At 27.7% G+C, this 15,245-nt stretch overlaps 2 protein-coding genes across 2 annotated transcripts; both read right to left on the bottom strand.

Moving 5' to 3' along the window:
- Positions 1-3,198: 3,198 nt before the first annotated feature.
- Positions 3,199-4,081, bottom strand: LOC115715653 (uncharacterized). The gene has a single exon (XM_030644313.2). It carries the CDS (start codon positions 3,968-3,970, stop codon positions 3,608-3,610), a length of 363 nt encoding a protein of 120 aa, XP_030500173.2. The 5' UTR covers positions 3,971-4,081; the 3' UTR covers positions 3,199-3,607.
- Positions 4,082-10,255: 6,174 nt separating this feature from the next.
- LOC115716620 (uncharacterized) lies at positions 10,256-14,206 on the bottom strand. Its single transcript, XM_030645455.2, has 6 exons — positions 13,976-14,206; positions 13,695-13,850; positions 12,818-12,976; positions 11,815-12,081; positions 10,698-11,345; positions 10,256-10,574 (listed from the first exon to the last, which is right to left on the bottom strand). The coding sequence occupies exons 2-6, from the start codon at positions 13,779-13,781 to the stop codon at positions 10,488-10,490; spliced, it is 1,248 nt and encodes a 415-aa protein (XP_030501315.2). The 5' UTR covers positions 13,782-13,850; positions 13,976-14,206; the 3' UTR covers positions 10,256-10,487.
- Positions 14,207-15,245: the final 1,039 nt, after the last annotated feature.

The raw sequence follows: 15,245 nt of genomic DNA, 5'->3' as shown, positions 1-15,245 counted from the left end.
GATTTTAATGATTGACAATAAAGAATACCTAAAAAATCAATCTATTAATTATATTAATTATGAATTTATGAAAGCCCACTTGTAATTCAAGGGTTCCACCTTTTTTTTTGGTTGATAGATATACAATTATACATATAAGAAAAATACCTTAGTTTTTTGCTGCAATTTAATACTCGATTTTACATGTTGAATTTATATTAAATTATGTAGGACCTGTTATTAAAGTGTACTAATAATAATAATATATCATGAGTTATGATATATTATTATTTGGCATGAAAAAAATATTTATTGTAGCCAAGTTTACAATATTTTTTTTTGTTTTTTGTTATAGTAAGATTTCTCTCACCTAGAAACTCGAGATCAGACTCCTGTTTAGAGGACACGTGTACTCAGATTTCCAATGAAAGCTGAGACGTCCATGAGAGTCTCTTCGAAGTTTTAAACCTCGCCCAAGATAGAATCAGCGAGATATAGCAGGCATGACCAAAGTCAGATCGCACGATCATAACTCGTGTTATATGGGACAAGAGAATAACTCGCATATATCGGACTATGTGCGAGTATCCTCTCTATATCCTTATATAAACACAGAGACCGATTTTCTATAATACGCGTTGGTCCCAAAGACCCTGCCGCCTCGATAAACCAATATAGGCTCGCATGTCTAGGTTCTGTCAGCTCGTCATGCGATGTCCTTAAAGGTGACTATCTAAGAACGCAGACATCATGATAGACCTGCGAGTTTAACATCGGAATATGAACAGTCAACTCGCGGATTCGGAAGACGCATACGTTGATGAGCTTAGTAACTGCCGTTCATTTATTGATGTTAACGTTGTTTAGTTTAATTATTATAATTCAATGTGTAAAAACAATTTGACAATGAATGCAATCCTTGTATAACTAATCGGACACCTACTTTGTATATAAAGCGGTGATCCACCGTGAAATGGCACCTATGAAAACTCTTGCTACAGTAGACTAAGCAGACCGTGACCTCATTGAACCACTATAATCCTCTGTCTTATTGTTATTTCCAATTTTCTATTAAACATTTCTCATTCCCAGTTTGAGTACTCGCCACTCTAGGTTGAATACTCGCAGTTGTTCTTCACATAATTTTCTTTCTGTTATTAATAATATCATATATATTTGGTGTTGCGAAATTTGCTCGACAACATTTTTATTTTTTAGAAAAGTATTTATGATTATCTTTTAGAAAAATAAAAAATTATATGTATTTTAAAATTAGTAATATGATGTTTTTATTAATTATATCTGCAGCAATATTTATGGCAATGTGTCTATTTAAATATTAAATAGTATAAATTAGATTACTATCATTTTCATTATTAATTGTTTTCCTCAAAATTTGAAAAGGATCAAACTTGGGCTAACACAGGGTAGGCCCCTAAGGCATTATTAGCCCAATTAGCCCAATATGTTTATTTATTTTTTTGTAAGGACCCAAATTTATAAAATTTAAAGTTAAAACTATGGCCAAAAATATCAAGCCTTAATTTAATAGGTTTCTTCTATTTAGTTGTCTTTTTCTCATTAGAAAAAAAGTCTATTTATTTGTCCTTTACATATATTCAGAGTCATATAACATATTGTTTCTATGATAATATTTCAAAAATATAATAATAATAATAAATAAAGCTATGGAGATGCTTTTACAATTATTTTTTAGATTTTGTTAATTTTATTATATTATTGTACATAGGCATGGCTCTATTTATTTTATTTAACATGTTAGGATGGATTATATGAATGTGATAATGATAATGAAAGTGTCCCACAATATTGAAATCAAAATGTAGATGTGAGAATAATAATTCACGCCAATTAGTTTTGTTTAAAAATATATATAAATTATAGATCTTAAACTTATTAGTAACACCACAAACAAGATGATTTTCACTAAATACTAATTATTTTTTTTTAAATAATATGTTAACTTTATGAATACCGACTAATCGTATAAGAGGGAAATAAATTCAAATAAAATAAAAAAATTGCGAAAAAAACTATTTAGCTTACTAATTATGAAATCACTGAAAAAAAAAACTGTAGATAACTTGAATAATTATAAAAAAAAATACAATTCTAAGATCACTCTATCCCAATTGGCAATTCCAACTATAGATTATAATTCTATCTCTTTCCACCAAATTAATCATACATTAATTTCTCTTTTTAGGAGACACAAAATAGCATTTACCATATATTTTATAAATTAATTTTCCATTTATATACACATATATATATTTGCATAGTTTAGCCATTTTCAACCTCACTTTTTTAGAAAAGAAAGAAAGAGAATTTCTTCAAAAGATTGACTTTGAAAGTAGACCTACATAGTAGTATAGTGTAAAGATTTAAGATTTGAGATTTGATATACTAACAACTCAGGTGAAGTAGTGTTATGGTGTGTGGGTTTTTTTTCTTTTTTTCTTTTTTTTTTCAAGGAGCAAAGTTTGGTACCAAAATTCAATTGTTGGGACCCCAATTCACCAAAGTATTGAAATTAATTTGCTTAATTATATGGTATAGGAGTGTTCTATTTTTTATTGTTTTAGTGAACATGAACAAATTATTGAAATTGATATTGTAGATATCATTATCAACTTCACCTTTTCTATACATTAAACTTTGAAAAAGAAAATGACAATATTATGCCATTTATGTACTAAGTTAAATGAAGATCACTAAATAAGAATTCTCTATTTGTTAAGAAATTTTGTAAAGTTGTTATTAGCTCGCTCTACTTTATAGAGAGGCATTCGATGATTTTAAGGCTTGGATTTTTTATTTTGCTACCTCTATGATAGAGCTAGCGCTAATTAAAGTGAAAATACATTACATACCTCATTTTGATTAGCGCTATTTTTAGTTGTTATTAGCTCGCTCTACTTCTTATCATTTTTTCTCTTCATATCATCGGTGCTGGGTGGTCCCACCACCGAAAGGAGAGGAATGTTAACTAAAATGAGTAAGAATGAGTTGTTTACCTCGATTTATTACTAATTTAAAATTGTACATTTTTACTAAAATTGATAAATATTTTTAGTTAAAAAATGTTCTAGTCCAGATGAATATAAACAAAAAGAAGCCAAAATTATCACTATAATTTTTATAATGGTATTAATTAAATAATAAAATACTAATAAGTTCCAAAATAAAAAACTAAAATGTTATAATATTTTCTTTTTTCACCATTTCTTAACAAGTAAATCAACAAGTAACTTTTTTTCACTAAAAAAGCTCAAAAATAGCCTTATATTACATGATGTGAGAATAAGCAAACAAGTATATATATATATATATAGGTATGAAACACACTCTTCAACACACAAAAGAGAAAAATAAAAATAAGAAGAAGAAAAGAAGTAACTTAGTACCCTAATTAAGTTTCAAATGTGGGTTTAAAGCAAAACAAAAGCCTAAATAAAAAGTGTTTAAATGTCTTAAAAGTCTCAACAACTTTATAAGAAGGGCTTCACCACTTGACAAAAACTTAACTAAATAATTACAATTTTGGATCAAAACCCACATCAAAAACCTCATTCTAAACCCAAAAAAACCAAAAAAAAGATTAAATTCATCTACCCATTTCAACAACCTCATCAGAACACTCCACAATACTTTCCAAAGAAGGTTTCCAATTACAATTATGAGATTGATGATGATGATGATGAAGTAATTTTCCTCTACTTTTCTCAATCTCTTCCAAAACATCTTGTAATGTTTTACCACCTTTGTTTTGAAGTTGAACCATAAAATATTCAAGCTCTTCTTTACTCAAAACAATCTTCAATCTTAGACTCCCTTTTCTTGAACTACTTTCCTTCACAAACCCAAAATCTTCTTTTTCTTGTTGCTCCAAAATCATATTCTTCTTCTTATTATCATCATCATATTTTTCTTGCTCTCTATTTAAGCATGACTCCAAGCAATTTCCCATACTTGAAGATTTTTAGACCCAAAACCAAAACCAAACCAAACCCTTTTAGAGTAAAGAAAAAAAATTTATGTATAGACACAAAATGAGATTTAAGTCTCTCTATATTGGGGGAGTGTGTGAGTGTATATATATATATAAAAAAAAAAAAAGAGAGATACTAAAGACAATAATGACCAAACAAAATAAAGTACGTAGACCTACTTCATTTCATGAGGATTGGTTATTAATTATTAGTGCTATATAATTTATTATAATGAATTATTTATTTATTTTTTTATACACAAAATAAATAATTAAATATAGACTTTTTTTTATATTAACCCGTGACTTTTTTTATGTCTCTTTTAACAAGATTTTAGACCTATGTCGACCCACACTTTTTTATTAATCTTTCATCTAAGTACAGCTAGCAATCACATGTAATATAGTGGCTAAATTTTGTCTACTAACAAATTTATTTTATAAATATTCGAATTAATAGTTGGGTTAATGGGATATTAATGTATTTTATAAATATTTGGATTAATAGTTGTGTTGATCAAATATTAATGTATTTTATAAATACTTGGATTAATAGTTAGGTTGATTGGACATTTGTTAATTGTTATGTGATAATTTACTTATTCCAATTAAATTTAGAATATTTTTAATAAAATTATGATTTTGTCCATGTTAAGTATTATAAATATTTTTTGAATTTAAATTGAAGTTTAATATACGTTATATATGTACTTAATTTTTGATGATTAATAATCATCTAATTAATCCAACAATTAGTGTCTAACAATTCTCTTGATGAACATGTTTAGGTTTTTTTTTTGGTATTTTTATAAATAAGAATTACATTTTTTTTAATAAATCATGAAATTTTATAAATAACAATAAACTAAAATAATAGCATGCAATTCAATCGGGATATCTCTCCCCTTGAAGACAAAACCAGAATTATAAAAAAAAAAAAAAAAAAAAAACAAACTTAATAATAAAATCAGATGAAAAAAATTACAGCATTACAATTAACTTTAAGAACACTTATATTATGTTTCATCTACCGCTCAGAAGACACAACAATAGAAATTATTATAACAAGTTCATTCAACCCCATAACTTAAGCACTCAACTATTGTGTAAATTACGTAACTGCACTACTAACAACATTTATATCTTTAATTTACTAAAAAAAAAATTAAAGATGGATAAGATATTTTTACATTACTATTTAAGTTTAAAATAAATTAACCAAACATCATGATACTATTATTATTACTATTGTCATTTAATTACAATAAACCAAACACCATATTATTATTATTATTATTATTATTATTATTATTATGTGTGGAAGGGAAAAGAAACCTTACCATCCAAGATTTTCAAAAACAGTACAACAAGATCTTGTTTGGCATATAATTTTGATGTAGACAATTAACTCACTTTAAAGTGACATCTAATTTCTTTTTATGAAGAAAATTGTTTTTTCATTATTATTTTATTTTATTTATTTTTGCATATGAGTAGACAAATTGGATTACCATTCCAATTAAAAATAACTCAATTTTCAGTTAATCACGGCTTTAATAACAGTACAAATTATTCTACTCCATCCATGTGTCTCTCTCTCTCTACATGTCTTATTTTTCTTCAATTATTTTCATTTTGTAATTTAATAATATTAACAATCAAACAAATAATAATTGCACCCAAAAACTAGCAAACTACATGACAATGACCCTTAATTTCCTACAATTAATTCAACCCAAAAGTTTTCAATTAAAATAACTTAGAGTGTAAAAATTTAAATTTAATTTTCAGTTTCTAATAAATATTTAAATTTATTTTTTTACGATAATAATATTTATGTTATATTTTTAGAATTTCATTAGAAAACTAGTTGTTAAAAATATCAAGTTATTTTCTAAGTGTCATTTTTTTATTGGTATATATTTAAATTAATTAATAAATATAAATTTAATAATTTGGACCAATCAGAAACTGCCACGTGGTCATTAACTTAACACATAAATATTTTGGGAAGTTTTAAATATATACTTAAGTATTATTATTACCGTAGAAAATTATATTAGATATTTATGTGTAACCGAAATTAAACTTAAATATTTATATCATAAATTATTACTACCACGTAGTCATTGACTTGACACATGAATACTTAAGGAAGTTTTACATATGTAACTTTAAGTATTATTATCGGTAAAAATTAAATTTAAATATTTACATGTAATTAAAAATTAAATTTAAATATTTAAATAATAAATTACTTAAATATTTTTTTTCCAAAATAATAATAATAATAAATTTAATTTAAGGACATTTTAGCCGACATATAGTCACAACTTCACTTCACATTAATTATCACAAACCGACGACGGTGATTAAATTAATAAATCAATAATGTCATAATCATAATTATTTTATCTGTTTTTTTTTTCCATACAATATTATGAAAATAATATCTTAAAAAATAAATAAAAACTATAAGACCTTGACGATTTTTTTTATCTTCTCTAGTTTTATTCCTTTTATTTTTTTTATTTTTATATATATGTAATTTGATTTTGATTGAAGGTGATATGAGTGTATTTTTCTTATAGATATAATAAATATATCATATTATTCCCACTTGTTATAAAAAAAAAGTAAATACATTTATAAAGATAGATCATCGTAACAAAGTTTATAAATAAAATTATGTGACATTACACCTTGAGGAAAAAAAAAATATTCAATTATTTTCTTGTGTTTTTTTTTTTCTTTCTTTTTAGTTATTTTATTTTTCCATTTGCGTGTTGAAAAAAAATTTGACCTTTTTATTCTTACAACAAGAAAATCATTAGATTTACCTACTATATTCTTTCTTCTTAATTTTTTTTTTATTTTTCACTTTTTGTTTCAACATTTTTTTCTTTGATTGACAACGAAAACTACTAAAAAAAATACCCAAGCTTAATTTGATAATAATAGCAATTAAAGAAAGAAAAATATATATATATATATTTAGAGCCTTCTTTGTCATTTCTTAATTATCATTATTATTTTTGTCACAAGGCATCTTTGTCCTTAAAAATAGTTAATTGACTTTTAAAAATCAAAATTATTATGTTGATCTAATAAGAAAAGATTTAAAAAGATATTAAATAGCTGAGCTTTATCTTCTTGTTATTTATACAGATAAGCATAGATATTTTTATATTCACATTATTATATCATCTTATGTATGGATTCTTCACAAGAATTATTAGTGTGTGGATTCTGTTTTTTTTTTTTTTCTTTTCTTGATAAAAATACAAACAAAAAACTTCTATGAATTTCCTCTATAATAATCAGACAAATTGTACTCATCTTTTTGTGGCAGCTTTAAACCATTGTTCAAACTTTAAATTGAGAACTAGTTTTACTTCTCAAAAGCCTAATAGTTTTGTCTTTCTCACCTAAGTGTGTACATAGAAAAATAACAGATATTATTGGATAAATCTATAGTGGATTTAGGAGTATTTTGATACATCCTTTATCTGTTTCGGTATCTAAGAGAGTTTTTTAATTTAATTTTCTTCATGATCATATACGTTGTAACTATTTAAGTTCAACTGTAAATTTTTAGAAAATTTTAAATAATTTTACTAAAAATAAGAATTGAATATTTCCTTGCACTTCTATTTTTCTTATATGTATAGTAAATAGCTATTTAAGTTTTATTTTCAATACTGTAAATTATTTAAAAAAAATTAAATATATAGTCTTAAATAACTACAACACATGCGATTATAAAAAATAGATTAAGAAACCCTCTTGAATGTTAAAACAAGTAAAAGATCTACTCGAAGGACTATTCAAAAATATTTACTACAAAAATTTATGATACTATTAACCAGATTTTTTTAAATATATTTATTTGATAAAAAAATTTCGACAAGCAAATTTAGTACCGTATATTTTTAATAATATTCATACATATTTAGTACCACAAAATTAAATTTCTCAGTTTAGAGTACTAAATCAACAATTTCAAATTTAGTGCCTCTGTCGGTTGCTGGTTGCTTTGAGAGGTTGCGGCTGGGATTGGGCTGAGAGAGACGAAGAGAGAGGAAGATAGAGGGTTTCAAATGAGAGGGGTAGTTTAGGAAATTTAGAAATGTTGTCATATATCACCAATTTTACTAACTTTGCATTTAGGGGAAAAATTATTAAGTAATTTAAGCATGGAAATTCAAATTTCCCTATTATTATTATTATTGGTATTATTAATATGTGATAAAAACAAAAATCACGGTTTGATTGATATGACTATGGAGCTAAGCTAAAGCAACCATTTTGGACCAATGCATGGTTACTACTACTACTATTAGCAATAGTTGTATTTTTGTCTCAAAAAATATAAACAATCCAAGTGAAATTATTCTTATATATATTCATGTTCACACCTGCATGAAAATTCAACATGCCTCTTCTTTTCTTTTATTATTTATTTAAACATTTTAGTGCTTGAATTTTCTCTTTATACATTTCATGCAACGAGATACAAAGTTAGTCATCTCCACTAATTACAAAGATTATTGGGTAGTACATTAACACTAATTATTATTTATTATTATTATAATTAATAGTTACTTAACACTACTCTTATCAATATCAATAACATTGTTCAAGTCCTTGAAGACCCTTTTAAAAGAGCTAAATACAAGAGTAAAAATAGAATGAAGTTATAGGACAAGACTAAAGTACAATACACCGATAAATTGGCATAATTTAGGGCAAGTATTCGGAAAATTCCACATTGTATTCAAATCAATTGACTCCTTAATAAATACGCGTGCAATAAACTATTTAAAATTTGTTTATGATACTAAAATATTCGAAATTTTTGTGGAATTGTATTGTAAAAACGCCCTTATAGTAATACTTAGTAGTATAGTAGGCATCTAATGATGTAATCATGACAATACATGACATTAGAAGTTGAACAAATATTTAATTCAAACATTTATGATTTAATATTTATATTATATACATAACACTCAAACAAGAATCTGATTCTCTTTCGTCCACATCAAATTAAAAGACATTAATATAATTATAATGTTATATTGTGTTTTTGTTTTCATAGATTGGTGTTACTGTACTATTATAAATTTATAGTACATTTAAGCCGACAGTCTCACAAATTTAGGTGGCACAATGACTAAGTTTGGTAATTACTAATTAATATTTATATATACATATAGTATATATTTATATACTATATGGCTAGATTTGGAACACGTGTACAGCCTTATGGGACTAACTATAACTACCTACTCTTGTCCTAGCTCGTTAAAGAGTGTTGAAAATGAAAAATAAATAAATAAATAAAAGTTGAATAATTATCACAAGTCAGTTAGAAAATCAAACCAAAGGATTTCATTAAAGCCCCCCCACTATAATATATTTTTATAAGATATGCAAAAAATTCATATTATACAAGAAATGTATTATGTGATTTATAATTTTATTTCACTAATGAAATGAAATCTTACATAAAAGATTATGTCTTCTAACAATGCATATCATTATTCATATCATATGCATGTGATTTCTTTAATTCTTGACAAAGTGACTTATTCAAGTTTATTATCAACCAAATCAAGTACCAAATTAAGCTTAAAATATATATAAGTGCTTCTACAACCCACACCGAAGCATCTAAGAAAATTTTTTAATTCAATATTTTTCATGGTCGTGTATATTATAATTTTTTAAGACAACAAACTATTTAAACCCTATTTTCATCGTGATAAATTTTTAAGTTTTTAAAATGTCTTAAATAATTACAAAGTAAACAACCATAAAAAAAATTAGACTAATGGGCAGTAGATTTTTCCTAGATGTTCAGTACTTTTTTTGCCCTCAATTCATCTCATATTGAATTCTCTAGAGACAATGCACATGGTGAAAAAGGAGCATGTGATTTCAATTAAATGCTTCAAGTCAAAAATTGATGTAAAAAATTCAATACCAACCAAATCATGGACCCAAATAAAAAAGTTAGACTTCACTAAATTACTCCAGAGACAAATGCACATGGAAAAGAGGAACATATGTACAAGTGAAATAAATACATGTCATGAACAGTGTCATAAAACAAACAATTAACAATGACATATGATGAACCAGTCAACCAAAAGGGATGGCCTTTTCTAGTGTCAAGTGTCGTGTGTGTAATTCACCACATGGGCAAGCATGAATATGCACCTACAAACATGGTTGTTGTGTTAAAACGTAAGCACTACATTTTCAGCAATTGAATTAGGCATGCCTAAAATGACTCTTTAGGTCCTTCATAAAATAAGTACATGGAATAAACTGTTACACCGAAGAAAAAGCAGTCTGCTTAAGAAAAGCCTTAAACACGAACAGCTTTTCTTAATGTTTCTGAATCTGGACTAAGTCTAGTCTCGAGCATTGAACATTTCGATTAACATATCCATAGAACATTAGTTAATATTGTAATAATAATAACTCACTATTCACGTCTGCGCTTCTTTGCTAGATTCTCAAACACTTGGTGGACATCGTCAGAAGTAATTGGCTTCGAAGAATCAAAAGATTCCTGCAAAAGAATCGACTTAACATTGAGGCTTTTTTGTGAAGAGCAACTAATAAAACAGAATTTCAACTGCCTAAGCTATTAACGACACTAAAGAAATACAACAGTGATCCAAAAAAAACATACCAGGAAAGTGCGAATTTCATCCTTCATATCAGCAATACCATTCAGAATTTCCATTTTTTCTACATGACCAAGATTTTCAAGTAGACTTAACTCAGCTCCCTCTTGTTTCTGCAACTTCTCTTCCCTCTTTTGCTTTCCCATTTTTTCATATTCTGCAATTGAGTCCTCCTTATCAAGAAGAAAACCAATGCCCTTTTGTTTGCAGTAATCATTACATCTTTCACACCTGCAAAGAGCATCCCTCCAGCTTTTCGAAAGAAACATTGGCTTCCTCTCTGAGTCAATGGCAGTAACCAGTAAATCAACACCAAGAGCACAAACTGCATCCACAGCAGGCTTTAAATCTTTGTCTTTTCCAGAATTTTCCCCTTTTTGTAAACCCTCCCCACAAGGAACAGATTCAGATTTGGCAGAAACCAGCTTACAATCCTTTTCGGGAGATGTCTTATTTTCCATCTCTTCAGATTTACAGCCAGATTGTGTATCTTCCACAACATTTTTGTCCTTGCTTACACTAACACTGTCAGTATTCTGCTTCTCTACTGCCCATACGGCTCGAGGATATAGCCTTATAAAAGAACAAACAATGGAGCATGCCCCACATATGACATCCTCATACAACGGTTCGCCTTCCTCATCTCTAGGCACCTGTTGTAGAATAAAATATCAAAAGAACTTAAAGCTTAACATGCCAAACACCAACACTTATTAAAATGCCAATCTTTGAAAATGACAAATGTACTTAAGAGCAACATAAAGTTCTCGCAACATCTTTTGAATAATTTCATTTATGTTCCTTAACAATTTTCTAGTTGGATGGACCCCAAAGGCAAATCTTGGAGATTATAAGAAATGAGACGACATCACGGATCAAGTACTACCGCTGAGTATAGTGGCCGTAATGGTAAGACTTGACAAAATGAAAGCAAAGACAAGTAATGGTATGTGCGAAGTCATTTTAACCTAGTGAGACATATCTTCTTACATGTGATTGGTTGAAAATCTTGCCACATACATGTGCGCAATGTTTTGGTGTAAACTACTTGTGCAGATTGTTACTCAGCAAGTAAAACATGAGAAAATTACTTAAGCCTATTAAAACATATCGAGTAATAACCTCATCAGAAGATTCAAGACCAAGATGCTCCTCATGGAACCAGTCTTCACATATACAACACTGTATCATCTCAACTTGGTCTTCAGCTTCAACCTCAGGATCAGGATAAGGCCGGCCACATGTACAGTATGAGCCTTTAAAATTTTGATTGTAAGAATTCTCAACATTCTCAACATCTTTATTTGGGTAAAGCTTGCAAAAGAACTCTCCAAATTTTGAATTTCCACAGTCACACCTAAAGTTCCTTTTTGTCCATAGCTCCACAATCTGGTCCAAACAGCACCCAGAAAAAGGAAATAAACAAATGGAAGGACAGATTAGATATAAGTGCATAACTTAAATTTATGAATATATATTACAAGAACGGTAGGTAAAGCTAATGCATCAAGATTTCTCTGAATATAACTATTGTGTAAGAGGTATGGTAACAGCATATTATCATGTAGTGGAATAATGGAAATCAACCCCACCCACTACTCCAGTGCACACAATTTGAAATGTAGATGAGCATCCTATTAAAGAGAAATATCATGATGAAATAGTTAAACATGTAAATCAAACAGTTAAACAGTTTCCATATAATAACATCCTAGAAAGAAATGAACACTAAAAGAGTTTCCAGAGAATAAAAAAATGCAAGAAAGAACCAAACAGTAAAACAGTTCCCAATGAATAAAAACATGCTAGAAAGAAGCAAACCAATTAGTATATGTTAAGTTTACAGAAGAAAAAAAAAACCTTATGCTGGATGATAGGAAAAGTATCCATTTTTTTTTTTTGTTTCAGAAAGTTGTTTTGCTAGGCCAAAATACTACACTCATAAACTTAGCTTTATCTGGATACTACATTCATAAACTTAGCTTTATCTTGATATCATTAAGCAAATAAAAAGAAAGTAGAAGTCCACATCAAAGCATGATGTTTACCAAATGAATATGCAACTCGTAATTATGTGGTTATCAAAAAATACTCTATGATGAAAAGGATATTGACTAAAACATACATCATGGCCATCGTGGCAAGATAAACTGCAAGCAGTGCAAACTCCAGCATTCCCTTCTGGGGTGCATGTCAAGCATGAGAAAATTGCTTGTCTCTTCATGTAACCATTATTGTACGTACACTCCTTCCCTTCATCACCTCCTAAAACCAAATCCGCTTCCTATCAGCAAGATGAAGGCACCAATGTTAAGATGAATGAAACATAGCAGCTTAAACAAATATAAATATCAAACAATTATCTGCACTGCCCTAGCTAAGAAACAATGAAATGGATAATTTTGTCAACTTGATTTGTATAATGCAGTCATCAATCCATTCAAATCTTAATTTATTTTTTTTGTATCACGTCCTTCCACTAAAACCCTAGATTATTTGTGAAGTATGACACTCAAGAAAATTGTTGCTAAGTAGATCTCTATGAGAAATCAAAGCACATTGCTATAGCATAATAATCAAAGTACCATGCCTGCTAAACTGTGTCATTGTTCAAATGAGTCATCAAACATTGCACAAAGAAACCAATAAACTGATACAGTTCAAACTCTCCAACATAATTACTTTCCTCCAGCATCTTTTCACCAGAAACAGAATAAAAATTGCCATATAATTCAACCTCCTCAACCCATTAAACTCACCAAGTACCAATATAAATCAAACACAAACTCAAGCAGTAGCTAAGATTAAAATGAGAAGACATATGCCCTAACTCCTAATTCAACATATAATGCTAATTACCAAAATACATTGATATTAACAGCTGGGATTTCTGCTAACCATATTGTTCAACCTCTACAACCCATAAAATTCACCAAATAAAAAACCATAAAAACAAAATAAAAAAACCAAACCAAAGCAAAACAGAACAGAACAGGACATACCAGCTCCCGTTCTTCAACGTCCTTAAGATACTCTTGAATGGAAACTGTTTGCTCTACCTCTACTTCATCATCAAATGCATCACCCATCTTCACCGATAAACAAAATTCGTCTCAAAAACCCAATAATCACTTATACCAAACTTTTTCTCTCCAAACCTGCAGCTCAATCGAACAAAAATTCAGCAAATTACAAAAAAAATCATAACATTGAAACACCAAACCCTAGAATCCATGGCAAAGTGGAATTTGATTCTTAAAACCCAAAACGAAAACATACGTACCTAATTTCTCAACACAGACATCATCTGAGGGCGGAAGGTGGGAGAGATTTCGACGGAGCTGAGTGTGGAAATGAACCGAATTGAAGTGTTTGTGAGGAGAGAGAAAGAAGGGATTAGGGTTTTTATATTTATAGTTTGGATAAGAGAAAAAGGGAAGGACTTTAAGGACATTTTCCCGCCAAATGAAAGCTTCTTATTTCTTAAGAAGATTTATATAACAAAAATTCTTTCCCTCCAAATCTCAAATTTCTCATATTCCTTTTCTTTATCTTTATTTGTTGTTTTATTTTTTATTTCTTAATAATAAAGAAATAGTTTTGGTTAGCCTAAAAAAAAAGATTAAAAATTCTACAATGCACCATTTGAAAGGGATGTACGTATACATTTTTATTTATTTTAATATTTGAAATAATTTTTTAGTCAAATTTTTTTCATGGTCATGTAAATTAAAATTATTTAAGACATCTTGTAAAATTTAAGAAATTCAGAAAAGTTTAACACGCTGAAGATTGCGTTTAAACAGTGTGTTATACGCGTGATTATTTTATTTTATACGCGTGTAAAATAAATTGTTTGAATATTGTTTTCTGTATTGTAAATTATTTGAAATTTCTCAAAATTTTGTAAGATATCTTAAATTGCTATAACGTAAATAAATGTGAAAAATAATTAGACTAAACAATTCTTTTGGATGCTGATACAAGTACAGGGTGCACGAGTACATACCTTTTAAGGGGGTACATTGTAGAATTACTTAAAAAAGATTATTTCAAAATTACACAAAAATATAATTGTTAGGAATTTCAAAGAGTTTTACGACTTTTTAAGATTTTATTTATAAAAAAAAAAAAAGGGTCTTTTATATATTCATGTTATTTTTATGTTGTTATATGTATATTATTTTTTATATTTTCTGATATTATCGGGATCTTATTTTCTTGTTAGTTTCATGTAGCTTTTTCTTGCTGTTTTTGAAAAATATTTCAAAAACATATATTTGAATGTAAAACTATAAAATAGTTTATTCAAAATATTATTTTGGACAATTTATTTAGTAAAATAAGATTTTTTTTTTTAATAGTACAAAATAATACCCTAAGCTCAATTTTATTAAAATAAAACTAAATAATAACTTAACCTAGAAGTATAATGATTAAACTTATTATATTTTCTGCATTTGATTGTGTTAGACACGCTTTATGTTGGTTATATTAAAAAAATAGTTTAAAATATTATAAAATAAAACGAAAGTTTTAGAGTTTGTTTAGCT

Source organism: Cannabis sativa, chromosome 5, assembly GCF_029168945.1.
Source record: "Cannabis sativa cultivar Pink pepper isolate KNU-18-1 chromosome 5, ASM2916894v1, whole genome shotgun sequence".
Taxonomy (NCBI): Eukaryota; Viridiplantae; Streptophyta; class Magnoliopsida; order Rosales; family Cannabaceae; genus Cannabis; species Cannabis sativa.
The sequence above is the reverse complement of the archived record's forward strand: the minus strand, read 5'-3'. Positions and strand labels throughout refer to the sequence as shown.